This window comes from Aotus nancymaae, unplaced genomic scaffold (genome assembly GCF_030222135.1).
Source record: "Aotus nancymaae isolate 86718 unplaced genomic scaffold, 86718_ANA_hifiasm-v0.15.2.pri h1tg000058l, whole genome shotgun sequence".
Lineage (NCBI taxonomy): Eukaryota > Metazoa > Chordata > Mammalia > Primates > Aotidae > Aotus > Aotus nancymaae.
Window position 1 is genome coordinate 27,699,708 of NW_026988472.1, and position 20,713 is coordinate 27,720,420.

The 20,713-nt window shown below is 39.4% G+C and overlaps 1 protein-coding gene across 12 annotated transcripts in view; it reads left to right on the plus strand.

Annotated features, from left to right (window-relative positions):
• Nucleotides 1–20,713, plus strand: part of DMD (dystrophin) — a 2,277,745-nt gene that overhangs the window by 2,040,497 nt on the left and 216,535 nt on the right. For all 12 annotated transcript variants that reach the window (XM_064364425.1, XM_064364424.1, XM_064364427.1 and 9 more), the window contains one exon: nucleotides 19,264–19,324. In XM_064364425.1, coding sequence (XP_064220495.1) covers nucleotides 19,264–19,324 — 61 coding nt within the window. The remainder of the gene's footprint in view (nucleotides 1–19,263; nucleotides 19,325–20,713) is intronic.

A 20,713-nucleotide genomic window follows, 5' to 3' on the forward strand; every position in this document is an offset into this window, starting at 1 on the left:
ATTGAATTAGTTATTTATTTTCCATCTAAGGGTAATGCCACCTCACAGGCCACAGGCCAGGCTGTAAACCAGGCTTTCTTGACCTGGGCACTATTGATTTTGGGGCCAGATAATTAGTGGAATGCTGGCTCTGAAAGATGTATTTTTACACTACCCAGATAATGAAGGCATTTGTGAGTTTGGCCTGGGGTAGCATTTTGTCGTCTGTCCTAGAATACAAAGCTTTGCACAACAGAAATGGTGGGATCACATCCCTGTGGGCAAAAATTGTGGTGGGCTGTCCTGTGTGTTATCCCTGGCAACATCCCTGGCCTCTACTCACAACATGCCAGTAGCACTCCCCTTCCTTGGTTATGACAACCAAAAATGTCTCCAGACATTGTCTATCAGATGTCCCCCGGAGGGTGAAATTGCCCCTTGTTGAGAATAACTCCTTTATACCATTGCCTGGACAACCTGTGGTAATGAAAGTCATATGGAATGCTAAATAGAGTGACCTATGCCTGAGGAATCATTTGAAGTTGCTTTTCTGCATCCTTAGAGACCCTTTAGTTTCTCAATGAAAGGGAGTATCCTCAGCAGACAATCTTCAGGAATTGCCTCAGCTGCCTCACCCAAGATCACACCTCTTCGATGGGCAGCTTTTCCTGATGAGTGGAGAATACTAACCTGGCCATTTTGGCCCAACTCAGGAGGACACTAACATTCTAGCTCAAGAGCTCCCATGGGGCTGAATGAGACTATCACTGGGTCTGCATTCAAGCTTGACTCCTCCCTATTTCCATTCCTGCTTATTTCACTTCCCTTCCACAGTTGTCTACTCCAAGAGCGCACTTTACTAAATATTCTGCTCTCTAATTTTTGCCTTAGAATTGGCTTCCTGGGGGAACCCAGTCTGTGAGGGGGACAATGAAATTGACAGGCATTCAGAAGCATCTGAGAAAAAGATATTGTAATAGGCCCATGACAGTCACTGCATAATTTGATTTACTCTTGCTTCCATAATGAGGTTGATGATTTTGTCCAGGGTGAGTAGTGATTATTATTAGGTAAGGTGTCCAACCTCATCATCTACGTTAATAGGTAAGGACTTTGAGGACAGCATAAAATTATGTCAATCTCTTGCCTTAAACCTTAAGCTCAGCAGCATACACGCCCACAACAGGCAAGAGTTAGAACAAAAGATAGTCAATAACATAGATCTTGAAAGGCAATGTGAGGACTTTAAGGGCATAGGACATGCATTACTCTTTTATTAAAAATAATTTTGCATGTAACACAACATCTTGCATATTAGATGCAGGATTGCCTTGATTGAACGAATAACTGGGCACTTAAAAGAATGTTCCCAGTCTAATATAATGGGAAAGAACTTAGTCGAGTGCTTAGTGTAATGTCCTGCAAGAGTTAATGTGCTTCACTTTATTTTCAGTCAGTTAAGAATTGATTCACTTTGTTACTCAACAAATGTCTATTGAATAACCAAAATAAATCAAACTCTGATCTAGAAACTGGGGAAACAGCAGTCAATAAAACAAAGTGTATTTATTGTGGAGCTTAAATTTTAACAAGAGAAGATGGACAATCAGGTCAGGATAAGTTTGATTTTTTAAAAAAAGAATAAAGCAGGATAAAGAGGCTAGAGGATGGGAGACGGGAACCCTTTAAGTGGAGTGGTCAGGTATGGTGACATTTGTGTAGAGATGTGAGGAAGTACACCAGTCAGATACTGGGGGACAAAATGTCCCAGGTGGAGGAACCAGTAAAAGTAAAAGATCCAAGATGGAGCATGCTTAGAGGGTTTGAGAAATATGAATAGCAAGAAAGCCAGTATGACTGAAGCCAAGGAAGAAAGCTGGTGAATGATGGGAGTGAGTGACCAAGGGCCAGATGAGGATGGGTCTTATCAACAATGGTTGGTTATCATTAAAAGCCTTTGGAATATGTGCTTTGTAAGAAGGGAAGTCTTAGAATTCTGAGCTAAGAAGTGACACAGTACCTGTACCATTGTAACTTCCTGAGCCTGTAGTATTCATTCATTCATTTCTGTATTTATTAACGAATACTAGTCACCTGAAATATGAAGATTAAAAAGAGAGAATGCCTTGGGACATTTAAATACTAATCACAAAAGACAGACCTATAAAAAATGACCTCCTGCAGTGGTAGTAAATAGTAGGTGCTATAGGAGCAGAATGGAAGGAGGAACTCATTCCACAGTGAGGGAGAGGAGATGTTCTATCTAGGTGAATATTAATGCATATTGTCCCTTGAGGCTACATGCAAATCCAAAGTAGAGGGTATGTATTCCTTCTGATAGGAACTTAGCAAAGAATGTTTATAATTGCTTGGTCCCTTATCTCACTTAGCAAAAGTCACAAGATGCATTCAGTGATGAAAAATCAGTTTCTCCCTTCTACTTAGCCGTTCTGATAAGATGAATATCTTCAGCTGGGCACGGTGGCTCACACCTGTAATCCCAACACTTTGGGAGGTCAAGGCAGGTGGATCACTTGAGGTCAGGAGTTCAAGACCAGCCTGACCAGCATGGTGAAAACCCGTCTCTACTAAAAAATACAAAAATTAGCTGGGCATGGTATGGAGTGCCTGTACTCCCAGCTACTCAGGAGGCTGAGGCAGGAGAATCACTTGAACCTGGGAGGTGGAGGTTGCAGTGAACCAAGATCATACCATTGCATTCCAGCCTGGGTGACAGAGTAAGACTCCTTCTCAAAAAAAATAAAAATAAAAAAGATGAATATCTCCCTTTCCAGTTCCACATATAGTCTCCATATAGCCCTTTTGTTCAGAAAAGGGATTTCTTATGTATGTATAATGAATATAAATATAGGTTTTAGACACCGCTAGTGTTTTAATGAGATAGAAATAGGCAGACAAGAGAGAGAATAATTGAAGGATTAGTCAACATGAGGGCAATTTGCTGTGGAAAGAAAAAGTCTGAGCAGGAAATGTCTGTGAAAAAAAAATATTAGAAGAGGAATGGAATGAAATGAGCTCATTTATGGTGTGAGTTAGGGACAGAAGGGATTTATTCTCAAGAGGTGAAAAGTGAAGGAACTCATGTTATAGAATTTGACCTAGACCAGCTATCAAGGGGAAGAAACTAATTCAAAAGACTTGGTCCAGAAGGTCTGGAGCAGATTCATCTATTAGAGGAAGAAAAAAGTTTTAAAATGCATCTTCGGTTATTCCTGGAACACAACACAAAAGCTCATGACAATCTTGTTATCTTCAGGGAGAAAAAGGGCAGCAAGGCTTATATCTTCTTTTTTATGTGATTTTTTTTTATTATACTTTAAGTTCTGGGGTACCTGTGCAGATCTTGCAGGATTGTTACATAGGTATACACATGCCATGGTGGTTTGCTGTATCCATTCCCCCCGTTACCTACATTAGGTATTTCTCCTATTGTTATCCCTCCCCAATCCTCCCACCCCCCTGCTATCACTCCCGTAGTCCCCCCTACCCCCAGGCATGCTCCGGTGTGTGATGTTCCCCTCCCTGTGTCCAAGTGTTCTTATTGTTCAACACCCAAGGCTTATATCTTACACAAGACAGGACATAACTTCAGGTCAGAGAATTCCATTAACATGAATCACCTACACCAATTTAAATAGGAAAAAAAATAGTAAGTTTGGTAATGTAAAATTTAATTTAAAAATCAGAACCAACAATCAAGATTAAAGCAAGAATGTTGTGTTTTAATTATTTTTAAAAATATTTAGTTGTTTTGAATTATGAAGTAATGCTAATCCAGTATATAATGATAAAACACAGTTGATTTTCATAGTAAACATGAGCATCAGAATGCCAAGAGGAAAATTTGTCTCCATTTATGTTTCATTACTCTGAGGACCGCAAAACATTTTTTAAAGAATCAGAAACTGGCTAGAAAAAGAGGAAAAGAGATTATTTCCTTAACTAGTTCCTTGGTCCCGTACTTTGGTAGTTAATAATTTAACTCTAGAACCATAGAGAGTCTCTCTCATTTTCCTGGTTACCCTAGGATTCCTCACATTGGCAGTAAATTAGTGAATGAGATAAATATCCTGATAACTCGCTACATGAATGATGAAGATATGATAATAAGTGTAGGCATTGGAATTTTTAAAAAGTATTGAGCACTCTATGCTCTTAACACAGAGGAAGCATTTTGCATGGATTAACCTGTTTAATCCTCACACCAATGCTGTAAAATAAGGACTACTATGTCTCCATTTCACAGAAAAGGAAACTGAGACTGGAACAACTTACTAACATATTCAAGTTCATACTTGTAAGTATTATGGATTATCAGCCTTAGAAAAGGAGTTCCAGGCACCAGTGAATAGCAACCCTCCAGTCTCAACTGCACAGACCAAAGAGCATGATAATCCCTATTAATCCTTGGATGTCGCTAGTAATAAATGGGAGAGACTTTGGCTGGAGGGTACTTTCTACTCTTTAATCTCTGGGACACTGTTGTTTCCCCTCTCCCCGTCTCTTTCTTCTCCTCTCTCTATCAGCTATATCCACAATAATGCTACAACATAACTACTACACAAGAATACAGAGCTTCTGTTCTCGTGCTTGTGGGCCAACAGGTCAACTGTAGTTCAGGTGTTCTGGATAAAGCTTGACTGGAGAGCTCCACTTCATACTGTAATATGCCTGGGTTTGCCTCTAGGCTGTGAGTTCAGTTTGGTTGGTCTCTAAATGTGTTGGATTGTGAGGCCCAGACTAAAGGATCAGAAGCAACCTGGGGCATGTTCTCATGGCAGATTGCCAGTACGACAAGCCTCTGTTCACATCACGTCTGCTAAAGCAAGTCACATGGTCGAGCCAATGTCAAGGGGCTGGGAAGCACACTGTGCTCACCATGTGGCCATGGCTAATGTATACATGTTTAATTCTTTCACAATTGAGTGAAAAATGGGACCAATGTTCAATCTCTCCTATACTCTTTTTGCTTTAATTGCTGTCATAGCTTTAGTTCTTTCTCACTCTTCTCGCTTTCTACTGGATGTATATCCCATCTATAGTCATTTGGTTTTTAATATCTGAGTTGCTCCTTACTGTCTCAGGTTTCAAATTTTACTTTCCTTGAAATTTCCCTGGTGCCTAATACAATACCTTTCACACAGAGAGCGTTCAGCAAATGGTGTTGACTGCCTGCCGTCTTTTAAAAGCACATCTGCAGAGGCAGTCAAGGCATCTGGCAATACTGCACTGACTTGTTAGGAACCTGACTTAACCCAGATGGCCCAAAGACTGTAACCCCCATTACCTGGAGGAAAGTTCTCTGGTAATGCAGACAGCCAATTATGTTTGAATTTACTCAAAAAAACACGAGTATGAATTAATCATGGCTCTATTTATGTAGGTACCTATCTTCCTATATCTGACCTTAGGAGGCTTGATTGCTTTCTTACTGTCCTAATAATCACCATGAGGTTCTTGAAGTTTTCTTTCTGTTTTTGTTGTTTTTTTGTTTTGGTTTTTTTTTTTTTTTTTTTTTTTTTTTTGGAGACAGAGTCTTGTACTGTCACCCAGGCTGGAGTGTAATGGTGCAGCAATCTCCACTCACTGCAACCTCCATCTCTCAGATTCAAGCGATTCTCCTGCCACAGCCTGCCAAGTAGCTGGGATTACAGGTGTCTGCCACCACGCCCGGCTAATTTTTTGTATTTTTAGTAGAGACGGGGTTTCACTATGTTGGCCAGCCTGGTCTTGAACTCCTGACCTCATGATCCACCTGCCTTGGCCTCCCAAAGTGCTGGGATTACAGGCGTGAGCCACTGCGCCCAGCTGGTTCTTGAAGTTTTCTATTAAGTCAATTTGAAGGAGCTTTTATTCCATGAGTAATGCCACCCAAATTTGGTTATTAGACTTTGTAGTACCGTGCAGCCAGCAGCCCTGGATATTAGATATAGTTTTATCTCTGCAACTCAGTCACCTTGCCAAGTATTTTAGTATGAACTCTTGACTTCCCAGATCAAATGTGAGCCTGATACTCTGACTTGGCAATCTACTAACAAGTCCCATGGTGTGGTATTCTGTTCACCATGTGCAGTGGTCTCAGAGCTCAGCATTATCTGTCTGACAGCTCATATAATATTTACAGGTTGTTATTCGTGAAGAATTTTAGTTAGCCATAAAGATTTTCACAGCTATGGCAGACATTAGAGGTCTCATTCATCACTCTTGTGACCTTCCTCTCTGGAATGTAGCCCATCTGTCTCTGCTGTTGAAATCTTTATGGAAAATCTGCCCATCTTTGAAACTTTAGTAAGTGATCTTAAAGTTTTCATTGAATCTTTACTTTTGATATTTGATATAGACATATAAAGCACTATCCTTATTTTAATTTAACGTTTTGAAATGTGTTAAATTTAACTTGGCCTTTCATTTAAATGACAGAAAACTTACTCTTGCTATAGGAACTATATGCGTCATATCAAAATAAAATAGAAATCATATAGAAAGAACTTGGAATGGGAAAAATTACACATACATTACGTATACATTCAACATTAATAACTACATGAAAGCTTAAATACTGTATTATAATCTTGATTATGACTTTAGGAAATGAAAAAGTTGGAAATACATTTTGCATATAATTTAACATTATAAAGGAGACCCTAGGCAAATTCAATAATGAAATGAACTGAATAGGCTGGGTTACAGAGCACAAGAGAGATATGACCAACAACCACCTGTCCCCCCTTTTTGTTTACATTTTCCTCTTTTTATCCACAGCTTCTCAAATGCTTGCTTCCCCTCTGTCTACTCACTCCTTCAACCTTTGTGATCACTATTTGAAACTGCCCTTGTGAGGTCACCAGTGATCATGGGATCAAATACATCTTCCTCTTCTACACACTTACTCCGTCAGGCTCTAAAATTGTTTATACTTCACCAACTAGGCTGATGTGTTTCACCCCACTTTATTCTAGTTTCTGTAATATTTTTCTTTGACAGCAATTGTATTGCTACCACTATTTGGGGGCATTTGCCTGTGTACATTCACTTTTGTTTTCCTCCACTGTACCCATTCTTTTCTTTATACTTTTATAGCTTTCTTGGGGTATAATTGATATGCAAAACATGCATATTTAATGTATGTGATTTGGTAAGTTTGGACATATGTATACACCCAAGATACTACTGCCACAATCAAACTAAAGATAATTAACATATCCCACCTACAAAGGTTTTCTGTCCATTTTCTTTTGTGTGTGTGTCTGTGCATGGCAAGAACACAACATGAGATGTACCCTCTTAATCTCCTTAAGTTTTAAGTGTACAACACAGTATCATTAACTATAGACACTATGTTGTACAGAAGATCTCTAAAACTTATTCATCTTGCATAACTGAAACTTTATACCCATTGAATAACAATTTCTCATTTCCCCTGCATTGTCTTCTGGCAACCACTTTTCTATTTGCTGCTTCTATAAGGTTGACTATTTCACACACTTCATATAAGTGGAGTCATACAGTATTTATCTGTCTATAACTGGTTTATTTCACTAAGCATGTCAGCAAGACCCATCCACCTTGTCACTAATAGTAAGATTCCTTCTTTTTTTAATGCTGAACAAGATTCCATTGTATGAAAATGTGACGTATACATACAGCTCTCTTTGTACGACCTTCCTTCTTTAAACAGTCCAGCCATTTTCATAGCATCTGCTGTGATTCTAGTGCTAATGGCCTTGTCCTTTCACTTGCATTTCCGTGAAAAGAACCAAACTTGTGCTGATGCAAACACCTGTACACAAATGTTGATACCAGCTCTATTCATGATTGCCAAATGCTAATCAGTCTGTGGCCCTCTGTTTTTCACTGCATAAAATATAAACAAATCTGTTTTTCATTTATGCTGATGAATGGTGGATAAATGGTCTAGCTAAGAATGAAAGATCCATTGTATAGATGCCATTTGTCTAGGAAGACGGAGATGTAGAAAGAAGTGCCATAAGCCCAGGCCTTTAGATAGTACTCAAAGGCATTTCTCTCTGCCATACTTTATGCTACATGTGGCACATTAACAGTAGTTAAGAGTGGATTCAGGGCTAAAGATAAATGCTGCCCAGGTGAGAGAGAAAGAATTGATTCCACAATTACCATCATTCAGACAACACATCATAGGTATGTGACTACAAACATTATTTGTGTGGTGATTAACATTTTGCAAAGCAATTTCATATTGATTTCCTCATTTTATCCTGACAACATTTTGGTGAGGGAGATATCATTATTCCCATGTGGAATATAAGGAAAATAAGGCTCAGGCAGGGAAAAGAGTGGTTTAAGATCATGAAGTGATAGGGGAGTCAGGACTCAAATCCAGTTCTTCTGAATCTGTACTCTGGAAACTTTCTGCTTTATCCAGCTCCCTCTCAAGATGCTGGATTGGGCTTTCAAATAGAAAGCCAACATCCTGAGTGCCTTTCTAAACACTTTGAGCTTTACAGCCTATCAAGGGTAGAGGAGAGTATGAGAGGAATGTTCCCAAATAATCTATTGCATCAAGCAGTATGTCTAACTTGCCTTAAGAATTACGCCAAGTAAATACTATTGACCTGCAGAAAATTGACTTTTTGTCTTTATACTTATATCCATAAAGAGAGACTTCTGCTGGAAGAAGTGTAATTTATATAAAATGCTTTTAAAACATTCATAACCTTTAATCAAGTAAATATACCTCTAAGAATTTTGCCTTAAAAATTAACAAAAATGTGTGCAATGATTTATCTACAAAAATGTTCATTGTGGCCTTACTTATATCAGTGAAAAACTGGAAACCACTTACATGTTCCCAAAGAGGGAATTTCTTCAGTAAATCATGGTACATCCATAAGTGGGAATTTTTTTTCATCAGTGACAAATCTGTTGTAACCCAACAAGCCCACTCTTAAGCATTCACCTTAGAGAAATCAAAACTTATGCCTATGCAAACACCTGTACACAAATGTTGATACCAGCTTTATTCATGATTGCCAAATGCTAAAAGCAGCCTAAATGTCCTTAAACAGTTGAATGGATAAATAAGCTGCAGTACACCCATGTAATGGCATACTACTTAGCAATGAAAAGAAACAAATTCTTGATAGACACAGCAATATGGATTATGCTTTATGCTGAGTGAAATCAACCAGTCTCAAAAGGTTACATACTGTATTTATATGGCATTTACATGACATTCTGGAAAAGGCAAAACTATACGAGCAGAGAAGAAGTCAGTAATTCCCAGGTGTTGGGGCTGGAGGAGGAGTTGCCTACAAAAGGATAGCATGAGGAAATTTTGGGGGTGAGGGAACTGTTTTATCCTTATTGTGATTGTCATCACATGAATCTATACATGTGTTAAAACTCAGAACTGTATACACAAAAAGTGATTTTTACCATATGTAAATTTTTAAATAACAAGTCGATTATAGAAGAATATATGAGAATGTAGAAAATGTGTTCATATTATATTTCCCATAATATATTTTGAGAGAAAAAAGGCAGTGTAAAAACCTTTGCCTATAATATGATCTGAATCTCACAAAGTAAATGTGTGTTTATATGAAATCATGTATATGAAAACATTAACAAGTTATAGCTGATTGGTGGGAATACAGAGGGTTACAGGGGATTTGAATTTTCTTCTGGGTGATTTTCTACAACCATGATATTGTTTCTTAGTCAAAAATAAAAATAAATATTATTGAAAATTAAAGAAAAAAGAAGGTCCGGGTGTGGTGTCTCACACCTGTAATCCCAGCACTTTGGGAGGCTAAGGTGGGTGGATCATGAGATCAAGAGATAGAGACCATCCTAGCCAAAATGGTGAAACCTGTCTCTACTAAAAATACAAAAATTAGCTGGGCATGGTGGCGCACACCTGTAGTCTCAGCTACTTGGGAGGCTGAGGCAGGAGAATCGCTTCAATCTGGGAGGTGGGGTTGCAGCAGTAAGCCGAGATAGTGCCCCTGCATTCCAGTCTGGCAACAGAGCAAGACTCTGTCTCAAAAAAAAAAAAAAAAGAAAGGAAAATTGAAAAAAGAAGAATGAAAGGCATGATGTAAGGGACAGTATCCAAACTGAGCCGAGAATCATATGAGCAGCCATAGATGGTTTTGCTAGTGGAGATGGGGTTGGGATATTTTGATTAGAAGCAGGCTTGGCTGCACCTAATTAAAGTAAACAATGGCTTAATGGAGTGGTTTAATGTTTCTTGTATAGAAATTCAGAGATAAGGGCCAGGTGTGGTGGCTCACGCCTGTAAACCCAGCACTTTGGGAGGCCGAGGCGGGTGGATCACGAGGTCAAGAGATCGAGACCATCCTGGTCAACAAGGTGAAACCCCGTCTCTACTAAAAAATACAAAAATTAGCTGGGCATGGTGGCGTAGGCCTGTAGCCCCAGCTACTCGGGAGGCTGAGGCAGAAGAATTGCTTGAACCCAGGAGGCGGAGGATGCGGTGAGCTGAGATCGCGCCATTGCACTCCAGCCTGGGTAACAAGAGCGAAACTCCGTCTCAAAAAAAAAAAAGAAATTCAGAGCTAAGCAGGAATGGTAACTCCTTTTCATCAGGAACTCAATCTTCTCATATCTTTCTTCTCAGCCACAGTCAGAGCCCTGCCCATGCCCATATACCCTCTGGCATTCACCATATCCATGAACACCAAACCTAGACTTTCATCTACAGACACCTGCAACTCTGAATTTAGGCCTTTGCTGGATACTGGGTCCTGCTCATCAGCACAAGGAGCAGGCCAGAAATGCCAGGGATTTAGTGACTACCCTCTCCATACTGCAGGAGCAGCCCTCAAGCAATAGTACATAAATAACCCAGTTCTGTAATCCCTCGAGTGGGATAACTCTAAAGTGTGCTCTGCCCTGAAGCACCTAGCTGCTCTGAGCCCCAGGTGACCCCAGCTGCAATGCGTCCTTTATCAGCTTTCTTACCTTTCTGCCTTACTTCCCAACTCCTCTACCACTGCTCCCTTCAATTACCACCAAAACTGCTTACACTCATCATCTTCTTTTTTTTTTTTTTTTTTTTTGAGTAGAGTCTTGCTCTATCGTCCAGGCTGGGGTGCAGTGGCGTGATCTCGGCTCACTGCAACCTCAGCCTTCTAGGTTCAAGCGATTCTCCAGCCTCAGCCTCCCAAGTAGCTGAAACTATAAGCATGTGCCACCGTGCTCGGCTGATTTTTGTGTTTTTAGTAGAGACAGGGTTTTGTCATGTTGGCCAGACTGGTTTTGAATTTCTGACCTCAAATGATCCACCTGCCTTGGCCTCCCAAAATGCTGGGATTACAGGTGTGAGCTACCGCGCCTGGAACCACTCACCTTCTTGTCTCATCTACTTCTGGGGGATTGCAACTAGACAGCTTCCATTCTCCTGATTACTATAGCTGTGCCCATGATCATATCTGTGTTCCAGGCAGGAAGAGGAATGGGAGAAGGGCAAAAGCTGCCTCTCCATTTGGTCAGCCACCTTTAAAGAACTTTCCCAGAAGCCTCACACAAATACCCTCAGTTGACATACATAGTCCTTGGGAACATTGCTGCATCAAACAGTTACAAATTCTGTTACTAGGCCAGGTGCAGTGGCTCACGCCTATAATCCCAGCACCTGGGTAGGCCAAGGCAGGCAGATCACGAGGTCAAAAGATCAAGACCATCCTGGCCAACATGGTGAAACCCTGTCTCTACTAAAAATACAAAAATTAGCTGGGCATGGTGGTGCATGCTTGTAGACCCAGCTACTTGGGAGGCTGAGGCAGGAGAATTGCTTGAACCCAGAGGCAGAGGTTGCAGTGAGTTGAGATTGCACCACTGCACTCCAGCCTGGTGACAGAGTGAGACTCCATCAGGAAGGAAGGAAGGAAGGGAGGAAGGGAGGAAAGGAGGGAGGGAGGGAAGGAGAGAAAGAGAAAGGAAGGAGGGAAGGAAGGAAGGAAGGAGGGAAGGAAGGGAGGAAGGGAGGGAAGGAGGAAAGGAAGGAGAAAGGAAGGAAGGAGGGAGAGAAAGAGAAAGGAAGGAAGGAGAGAAAGAGAAAGGAAGGAAGGAGAGAAAGGAAGGAAGGAAAGAAGGAAGGGAGGGAGGGAAGGAGAGAAAGAGAAAGGAAGGGAGAAAGGGAGGAAGGGAGGGAGGGAAGGAGAGAAAGAGAAAGGAAGGGAGGAAGGGAGGGAGGGAAGGAGAGAAAGAGAAGGAAAGGAGGGAGGGAAGGAGGGAAAGAGAAAGGAAGGGAGAAAGGGAGGAAGGGAGGGAGGGAAGGAGAGAAAGAGAAGGAAGGGAGGAAGGGAGGGAGGGAAGGAGAGAAAGAGAAGGAAGGGAGGAAGGGAGGGAGGGAAGGAGAGAAAGAGAAGGAAAGGAGGGAGGGAAGGAGGGAAAGAGAAAGGAAGGGAGGGAGGGAAGAAGAGAAAGAGGAGGAAGGGAGGAAGGGAGGGAAGGAGGGACGGAAGAAAGGAGAGAAAGAGAAGGAAGGGAGGAAAGAAAGAGGAAGGAAGGAAGGAAAAAAGGAAAGAAGGAAGGAGGGAATTCTGTTACTAAAGATGAAGGAGACTGGGTATAATACAGGCAGCTGTCTCTGTCACTGAGCACAGGGGTCTGAAAGCAAGGAGAAATAAAGGCATTCAGGTCATGTAAGGAAGGACTGGGATTAAAAAGTGAGGAAAAGTCAGGATGTAAAGGTTCTTGGATACCAAAGGAAGGAACTTTAAAATTAGTTTATTAGCTTATTTTTATGAGTGGTTTAAAATTCATTTATAAAATATAGAAGGTTTTTGAGTAAGAGGCTCCAAATAGTACTTTGGAGAAATTAATCTATTTGTGCTACACTGGATTAGCTGAGAAGCTAGGGAGAACCTGCAGACGGTTATGAGGCTATTGCCATAACAGCAGCATGAGAAAGTGTCTACACTTTGTCCCTCTGCATTCACTCTCCACACTTCCCTGCCTCACCCTGGGTCTTGTGAGGTTGACCTGTGTGGGCTGCATGAATGGAATCCCCAGCTCTCCGAGCTTCAGGCTGGGGCTCAGCGAGCGCAGCACCGTGGTGGGAGATGGTAGGAAATGGAGAATGAGGTTGGAATGCTTATTCCCCCGACTCCCTCCCTACCTACTTCCCTTGACCAAAGATCCTGTCACATGACCCTATGCACATGCTCGATGGCTCCCTTTTAACAAACACCTTTGTAAACGGCTCATCTACTAGTCTCTTCAACTTAGCCAACTTGATTATGCCATCTGTTTTCTGCCAGGACCCTGACTGATACAATCCCTTTATAATATATGTTCTTGTGAAGCCTGATCCCATTTGAATAATAAGGCCCTTAAGGGTGTGGTGTGTGTTAGGGCTTCTTTCCCCAACCCACCCCTGCCTGCAAATACCTAGCATGAAGCTGAGCACATAATGTGTGTTCAGTAAATATCACTTTATTGATTTTAATGCTGGAGTGGCAGATGTGCTCATTGAAAGATATCCTCGGAGACTAAAATTAAGAGCAAAGTAGCAGGAACTGTGTCTGTCTTATTTACTGCAACAGTGCCAGCACTTTGTACAATGTCTAACGCAAAGGAGGTGCTCTGTAACGAAGCGTTGCATAACGAGTGAAGTGATGTTAGTTACATTGTGTTTTCGTTGGGAACTGGGGCTCTGTTTTTGTCTTCATTAGGTGAAAATGAACTACATCTTAGCTCTTTTGAAATTAGCATCTCTGGAACTGATCAGATAATTTATTGGGGACATTTAAAACAGGAGCTATGGTGGAGATTACAGATGGCTACAGATGACAGGAAGGCAATTTTTTACCAGAGTAAAAGGAAGCTGTTTCTAATCATCACTAAAGCTATGGAAAATTCAAAAAAGCTCCTCCATAATGTGATGGCAATAAAGTTGTTCAAGCATCTCCTGGAAAACCACTTGGTGGAAATGATGTAGAGAGTAAATGGAGATACCAGATATAATGTAGCAAATTTGGACTAGATGATGTAATAATCCTTTTTCAGATTTTTGTATTTACTTGGCTTTTTGGCAAATATTTATTATCAGTTATGTACCACACATGATAAAATAGAGTGAAGTTCGAAGACTAAACAGACTTAGTTGTAATCCTGATTGCCCCCTGTACTAGGTGTGTGATCTGGATTAGTTTACTGAATGTTTCTGAGCCTCGGTTTCTTCATCTGTAATAATGGAATAGCATGATTTCACAGGGTGCTTGAGAGAATTACATTAGATAACATACAGTACAGGGCACGTGGTAGAAATGTGCTATATTTTTTTTCTCCTTTATTTCTTGGATCATCTATCTGATACTATCTTGAGTAATAAACCAAAATTAGGATCTAATTTACGACCTTACTAGCTCATTTGATCTCGTGTGATCTCATGTGATGCTTCAACATCTGCAAAATGAAAATGACAATACCTACCTCACAGGTCATTATGAGTATGAAATGAGCTAGTTTAGGTCATGTTTCAGGTACGTAAGTTGTTTTTAATAACTCCTTGTTCCTTTCTCCACCTCCCACCTTCCCCCTCACTTCCTCTAGATCAAGCATTCTTAATGAGAGTGATATTACTCCCAAGAGGGTGAAAATTGTTTCCTTGATAATGAAAAAAAAATCTTACTCTTTTTATGTGTAAAGCACAGATACACATAATCCATAAACAGGCATACAGTATATCTGTAGTATTAAAATTTTATGAGAGATAAAACAACTAGTAAAAAAAAAATGTTTAAAAAGATTCCCAGGGTGTGAGGTGCAGAGGTAGTGGGGAAAAGATTAAGAAACATTGCTCATTGCATCAATATGGAATATATCCATAAAACCATTACCAGAATTTGAGTACTTCTGAGGAGCTAAGTGCCAGTGGCTAGTAGATATGCCCTAATGCCTTTTGTTAAACCCCAGAGGTGAGTTTTCTATTTTACTTCCAGTGAATGCTATATTGGTTATTTATCTAAACTGCTTCCATTTTTTTTTTTTTTTTTTTTGAGATGGAGTCTCGCTCTGTTGCTCAGACTGGAGTGCAGTGGCATGATCTCTGCTCATTGCAACCTCCATCTCCCGGGTTCAAGTAATTCTCCTGCCTCACCTTCCTGAGTAGCTAAGATTACAGGTGCATGCCACGACGTCCAGTTAATTTTTGTATTTTTAGTAGAAACAGGGTTTCTCCATGTTGGTCCGGCTGGTATCGAACTCCTGACCTCGTGATATGCCTGCTTCAGCCTCCCTAAGTGCTGGGATTACAGACATGAGCCACTGTGCCTGGCCTTGTCCCCAGTTTTTTGACCCACCTATGTTATCAAACTCCAAATTTACCGAATATGAGAAAAGTAGAAAGACTAATAAATGTGTTTGGGTTGGAATTCCAGAGAGTGATCTTTTGGCGTGTCTTAAAATAACATTAGCATTCTTTTTAATTTTCTGGTTAGGCCACTGTGTTGATTAAAATATGGCTTAACACCAGGGTGCATCACTTGGCACATTCTGTTCATCGTGCATTTAAAAATGGTTGAAATAAGAACTTTCCCTAAATAATGTGGCCTGTGCTTGTGATTTTCAAAACTACCTTGGGCACAATATTGAATCCTGTCACCTCAAGGGATGAAAAGCTTTTGAAGGTAGAATTGCTACTCTTTCTTGCTCTTAATAACATACTGTATCTGTAACACACGGGAAAATTCAGAGGTTGGTTTTGCAATAAATAAATGCATGTGTAGTTTGCTATTTAAATTCAGTAGACAATACCCCATGATGCTGGTGCCATATGCTAATGGATGATTTTTACATTCAAGAATCTGAATCACAAAGCTGCGCTGGAATTACACATCGTGATTATAGACACATCTGTATAAGAAAATACCAAAGGACAACCCGGTGTCATATAAAAACTATTTGCCGATAAATCCGCTTTTGATGGGCTACTAAAAACGGACATATCAGGCATAAAAGATGTGTGTGTCTGTTACGTAGGCTAGCTTTATGAAGAATGACAAGCTTCTGCTGGTACACTGAGATAAGAAACAGCTGTTGTTGGCGTCAGTACTACTAAAAGAAATGAAAAAATTCTGTGGCACACTTATGAGCACTACCACGTATTTGATCAACTTTTGAATAGATGTGATTCCAGAGTCATCTGGCAGCCCCAAAATGAAATTGCCGACAACGCTTAAGAATCTCTTGAGAAGGAGCACTGAACCCAATTCCATGGACCTATCATCCAATTGTGTGTTATTTCTAAAGCAGGTCGCTCCAGTGTATGTGTGTATGTGGTTATGATGGGGCAGGGAAGGAATGAGTGGAGGCTGTTGTTATTTTCCTTTTTTTTTATTGTGTCAAGGACATTTTGAGTATAAAATTGCAGAGTTCCAAACAATGACTGCAAAGCACTTGCTTAGGTGAATTTAGAAACTGTGAATCAAAGGGAAAAAACATCTTTCAGGAAGAAAACATACACTGAATCTCACCATTGGGCATATTTGATGGCTACACATAAAGACAAAAAGCGTTTTTTTAAGGGCAACAAATGAACACTCACTACAATTACAAAAGCTTGAAATTTCATATTAATCTAGAATGTATATTTTAAAAATTCTTTTATAATAGTTTCAGCCATTTGGTTCAAACATATTCTGATAAATTCTCTGACATTTACTTGGAATTTTTTTCCCTTTTAATGTAAAAATATAAAGTCAACTCTAGATACCCTACGTAGGTCTTCCCATTAGCTCAGCCAGGCAACAACAATTTCCCTCTGTCTCTCACTGCTTGGAGGTCATTTCTTTCAGGCCGAAAGCCCCTAAGCCAGGCCAGGCAGCCAGCAACCCTCTCTATCATACTTCTTTCTGAGACGCCTGAGAATAGTGTAGGAAATCGAAAGTGATTCTTCTGCTATCAGAGGATGGTCTACCATCCTCCGAATTAGAATTTCTGGACCACTAGAATGATTAAAAAATAAAAAAGTAGTAAGGTATAATAAGAGAAACTGCAAGGCCTCAGCCCATAGAGACCCTTAAGGAAAGAATAGCCATTCTTTTCTCAGTTTAGATATTCACAGGCTTGGCATTCACAGCCAGTGAGGGCTGGACCAAAAGCTCTCTGGAGTTCTCTTCTTCCTTTTATGATGCTGGTATTTTAAGAAGAAGGTACACTGAGCAGCCAGGAGCTATAATTTCTGGCTCTCCACCACGTTTACTGCTATAGAGGGCTACCTTTTTTACATTTCCATAACAACAAACTCTGACCAGGTAGGTCAGGAAGTCTAGCCCATGTTATTTATTTATTTATTTATTTATTGAGACAGAGTTTCACTCTTGTTGCCCAGGCTGGAGTGCAGTGGTGTGATCTTAGCTCACTACATCCTTCGCCTCCTGGGTTCAAGTGATTCTCCTACGTCAGCTTCCCAAGTAGCTGGAATTCCAGGCACCCGCCACCACGCCTGGTTTTTTTATTTTTTATTTTTTTTATTTTAATAGACATGGGGTTTTGCCATGTTGGTCAGGCTGGTCTCGAACTGATGACTTCAGGTGATCTGCCTGCCTCAGCCTCCGAAAGTCCTGGGATTACAGGTGTGAGCCACCATGCCTGGTTTTAGCCCATGTTTTTAAATCAGATCTTATTTACTCCGTGAACTTATTTGGACAGGAGAGCTGTATCCTACAGAAGAAAATAGGACAAGAGGAGAGTTTGGAAAAGAATGAGAAAGGCAAAGATGGAAGGGGAAGCAGGGAAGGCAGGAGACAGGAAAAGAAAGGAATAGAGAGAGAAGGACAGAGAGAAATTGAATGTCAGGGAATACTTTAAAACAGCAGCTAAATGTCTTTTTTCTCCATATTAAAATTTTCCATATGCCAAAATAAAAAAGTATAATTAGTGGCTAAATACAAATCCATTTCCTGTATCATTTAAATCACATATCTCCAAGGTACAAAATAGCATGTCTGGTTAAAGGTTGGGTTATTTGATCCCTCTTATTACTTTATATAAAATAAAGAAGCTGGAGTTTCATTACCCTTAAATTGTCTGGCAGTGGGTGAAGTTAACTTTTATTAGAAGCTGTTCTTTCACATTATACAGTATAGTCAAGGATATATTAGCTTTGACGTTTTCTTACATCTCAATACACTGCAGAGTGAATTTACTGTGAGACTAATTTAAAAGGGAGTTTTTCATAGGAGGAAATAATGGTCAGCATCAGCTGTGCTTCAAATTATTAGTGGAATGAAAATTCAGGGAAAAACATATAGACACATAAAATTGCTAGATGTTAATAAGAATGCTTCTTATATTTCTATTTCTGATAATATTCTGTGTTTCTTAAAGCTCCAGTGTCTTAAAACTATAGTCAAGAGGAAGATGATATTGTTGAGGAAACGCTATAGTGCCTCCTAAACAAGATTATTGAAAGAAAAAAAAACGTCGGATCAAACAGTATATAAAAGTTATTTGTAGAGATTCAGCTTTAGGAAAAAAATCCTACAACTTAAGCCTGGAAAAAAAAAAAAAAATGCAAAGATCATTCATTTGACCAATACACAGTGAAGTCATAATAAAACAAATTCCCAGTATGTGACATGAAATTTCACCTATAGGATTCATCACTCATAACAAAAGTCTTATTACACTCTGCTATCAGTAGCCATTCCCTCACTTTTGGTCACCTTTTCTGATAAGATCACACTGGTCAGCAGACATTTTGAGGCACCAAATTAAGCTTGTCTTTGGTAAATGAATTTGGATTCTCTTTAAACCAATAAAGATGAAAACAAGCATACCAGAGTGATAAGCATATTACTTTAGCTTCAGTAACTTAGAATGTAAACATATTACACAGAGATATTTCACCTACTGAATTAATAAAATCCAGTCAATCAAATAGTAAAAGAGATTGAGAACCTGCCACAGGAAGTATTATAAGAAAAGCCCTCAATGGAAACACATGCAAGAAACCCCATCCGTCTACTCATTCAGTTTCTTATCTGTTCTATAGGTTTAGCAGTGGAAAGGTTTGTGTTTTTTTTTTTTTCTTTGCATTTATCTTTGTGCCTGAATGAGTTCAATTTCACTTAGATTAGGACAGAAATTTCAGAACAGCAGGTTAATCCATCCCGTCTTCATGGGCAGCTGAGCAAACAGACCAATATAAGTGTAAAATTGTAATTCTGGAGATTAATGTTGTCTTTCCTGTTGGTGATGAATTTGACCTCCTTGCCTTTCTTTTTTTTTTTCCTCTCTCCTTTTCAGCTTCTGTCCAGGGTCCCTGGGAGAGAGCCATCTCGCCAAACAAAGTGCCCTACTATATCAAGTAAGTTGGAAGTATCACATTTTTAAAGGAACATTTATTGTGACTAATCTGTATATTCACAAGTGAGTTTATTTTTAAAATGTGACATTAGCCTGGCCTACGATACCTATTTATTTTTTTTTCCTGAGGAAGCTTGGATGATAAACTTATTCTAAAATTACCATTGTAAATTTGCTGATGCAATAGGGAACCATTTTTAAGAAAAGTTTATTTAATGCAAGATATATGGTATGTTTTGTGACAGAGAGGGGCAGGTTTTTCACAATAGAACAAAAAGCCCCAGTTAATTTTATTATTACTGAGAGTCAATCTTTGCAAGAACAATTTCATTTATTTAGGGGTTTTCCCACATTTCTTCTTCAGGCAAAGATAGATGATTTCTGCAGATATATGTACACAACTATTTTGGGTGAATGAATATTTCATGTTTCCAAAAGGCAGAAAGCGGCAGTCCTCGATTTGTGGGGCTTAGTTGTTCATTCTTGGTACATAACACTCGGTATTTGTCACCTAAGAACAGCAGAATGGTACTGTTTTCATTTGTGTCAGTCAAAAGAATACGGGTGCTCCAAAGCACCTTCTGTAGGATTTTGCGTGAAATGTGAATGACAATACATTGGATCAACATAGAGGAGAGAGGATATTGAGTGATTATGATGACTTTCCAGTCTCTCCTCCTTTGTACAGTAGAGTAACTGTTAACTGAAATTTAACTTTGAATTGAAAACCTCAACAACAATTAAAATTTACTGAGTTCATAAAATAGTCTTCACTACCATCTGAAGTCTTTGAACTTGCTTCTGCTATGAGTCTTACTAAAAATATTATATGTTTTCCCATTTTTTCCACCTGCCATCTTTTATCGAATCTGTTTTTATTCTTTCACTGCTCATCAATTCTTCTTAATTCAATTCTAAAGCAATAACAGCAGTCCTCCATCTTCATTACTACAGTCCTCAAGAAATTTGATTTTGTGCCTCTATTTTGTTAACTCAGAAAAATGGGAGTGAAGGTAGTCTTTTGACTCTTTCAGAAGGGATCCATCCTTTAGAAAATGGTTTAGCATTTATCTTATTAAATTTTTCCAAATGAGGTATCTCTTAACTTTAAAAATTCTTTGTTAGTATGCTTTGATTCTGCTTTTTTGGTTTTCTTATTTTTTGAATTTTTTTATTATTTTTGTTATATTTAGTTCATTCATTTACTCACTCAAAATTAGACATTTTAAATACCTATTTAAGTCACATGTTTTATTAAATAATTTATTGATTTAGACATCCACTGTATTATCTTACATCCACTGTATACTTTACGGAACAATTTTCTTCAAACTCTACACACAGTGATTTTCTACATCAGTGTTTTTGTCCTCACAAATTTTCATTTCTA